The sequence below is a fragment of the Salvia splendens genome, chromosome 7 (assembly GCF_004379255.2).
Source record: "Salvia splendens isolate huo1 chromosome 7, SspV2, whole genome shotgun sequence".
Lineage (NCBI taxonomy): Eukaryota > Viridiplantae > Streptophyta > Magnoliopsida > Lamiales > Lamiaceae > Salvia > Salvia splendens.
In genome coordinates this window covers 2,074,805-2,076,935 of record NC_056038.1, presented here as the reverse complement: position 1 = coordinate 2,076,935, position 2,131 = coordinate 2,074,805, and the positions used below count along the sequence as shown (strand labels likewise).

Below are 2,131 nucleotides of genomic sequence, written 5' to 3'. Positions count from 1 at the left end.
GAAGTATGGTGGTTTTGGGCGCAGCGAGGAAGCTTCCTAAACAATTTTTTTCGATCAAAGATTTGTTATTTTTATAATGTTTTTTTTAATTTAATACACTAATTTCTTGATTTTTATTTATTTTCTGCTCGGTCCAAACTATTTTTCAATTGATTCTTACGAACTAATATTGCCACATATATAAAACGAAGTTATACCACATCAACACGACAACACATACAGAAAATAAATATTACTACTGCAAAATTATATTGATGCGTTCGCCAATACTTAATTTTATTCGGTGGAATCATGTTGAGTTTCCCTTTCATTTACTATTTAATAATTATTCGAAGTACTATTACTTTATACATCAAACTAATTTATTCGAATTTTATCAAGACCAACATAATTAAATAAAAAAAATACTTTCATATAAAAAAGAACTTTTACACGTGAATTTGTGAAATTTAGATATTCATAATTTGAATCTTATCTAAGATCATGTTAAAATGAATTATTTATCCTTTAAAAGACTTTAGTGCAAAAGAAAAAAAAACTATCGAATCATATATCAAAAAGACGAGATCACTATCAAATTAATTCGGATAAGAAATAAGATTTCAACATATCTATATATATATATGACATGTTTTTCACATCTCCAAGCAAGTAAAAGAACATAGTACTATTATTACACTCTCCACTTCCTTTCTCTATGTATTTATACAAAGCATATGCTCCATCCATCTCTCCCAACAATAACCTCTCTCTCTCTCTCTATCTCTCAACAATGAAGAAGAAGATCCATTCACTTGCACTTCTCATTCTTGTTTTCCTCATCACCATCTCTCACACTTCTTCAAGAAAGCCCTCATCAAACCAAGGTATTAAACCAATGTAATTCTATATATTTGTTTAACTTTGGTTGATAATATTTGTATCATTTATGCAGAAATCAAGATCGATAAATCTGTTACAGGAAATGGAGAGACTGAATCTTTCCATGTAATTTTTCCTCTCCCAAAACCAATATTTGTTTTTTTAATTAAATATAATATATCTGATTTTAATATTTTTTTTGATAGAATCTGATGGGGATGGAGGAGTGTGGAAGTGAAGATGAAGAGTGCTTAAGCAGAAGGATTCTTGCAGATGCTCATCTTGATTACATCTACACCCAGAATCAGAAGAATTGAAAATATTCAACAAATTAATTAAAATAAAACAGTTATTTATGCTGTTTTTTAGAGAAAGCTTAATCTTGAGATAATGTTTTTAATCTCTTTTGTCTTTTATTGGTCAGAAGTGAAAACTGGGCTCTCAGCTGGCAAATTTTCAGACATGTGAGTTATTTACTTCTTACTAGTAGTAGTATATAGTATGTGTGTTGATTAGTGTGTAGAAAACTTACTTGAAATGCATCTATTTTCCAGAGCTTATATACATTAATTCTTCTGATAAAGTATTGAACATTTTACCATCTTGATTGGAAAGTTTGTAGGGCTCAACCTACAATAGCTTACGAACCAAAATGAAATATTCGATTTTATCCCATCGTTCTAAAGTTTTATACAAAATATTCTAATTTCGGGGTAATTGCAAAATAATGTAAGAATTTTTGCTTAAAAATATCTTCTTGAAGCTCTGGGAGATATTTGGGGCAATTGACGGAAATTTTTAAGCCAAAATTGAAAAATCGAAAACTTTTTTGAAATCGTCCTAAAATTGGAACGTTATAGTCAAATGATGAGATAAAATCGGATAGAATTCTTTTTCTAAAATGACAAAACATGCACTGATTTGAACGGGCAACAGATTGCCTAACATTCTGAACCAAAGCTGAATATGGCAAAACATAATGCAAATTCTTTATCAAATACTCCTAAAGTTTCTAGATTTATGTGTGCTCCACATTTCATTTCACTTTTCAACTATGGAATACTGTTTTGTTTAGGAAGAATTGCACATATTAAAATTGTTAATATACAAAATAAATTTTGTTCAATGCCTCGGTGGTACTCACTACTTACTACTAACACTTACTACTCCATATAATTTCCTAACTTTTAAGAGCATCCGTATCGGTGTTCACGGGGACGGACGCCGTCCGTACAGCTGGCGCAATAACGCGCTGTCCGCCGCTAGCACG

The 2,131-nt window shown here is 30.5% G+C and overlaps 1 protein-coding gene across 1 annotated transcript; it reads left to right on the top strand.

Moving 5' to 3' along the window:
- Positions 1–662: 662 nt before the first annotated feature.
- Positions 663–1,425, top strand: LOC121741366 (putative phytosulfokines 6). Its single transcript, XM_042134094.1, has 3 exons — positions 663–866; positions 935–987; positions 1,068–1,425. The coding sequence occupies exons 1-3, from the start codon at positions 698–700 to the stop codon at positions 1,176–1,178; spliced, it is 333 nt and encodes a 110-aa protein (XP_041990028.1). The 5' UTR covers positions 663–697; the 3' UTR covers positions 1,179–1,425.
- Positions 1,426–2,131: the final 706 nt, after the last annotated feature.

Coding starts and splice junctions, on each gene's coding strand:
- LOC121741366 (XM_042134094.1), top strand. CDS start 698: ATGTATTTATACAAAGCATATGCTCCATCCATCTCTCCCAACAATAAC. Junction 867..934: donor AAAGCCCTCATCAAACCAAG/GTATTAAACCAA, acceptor TCATTTATGCAG/AAATCAAGATCGATAAATCT. Junction 988..1,067: donor GAGAGACTGAATCTTTCCAT/GTAATTTTTCCT, acceptor TTTTTTTGATAG/AATCTGATGGGGATGGAGGA.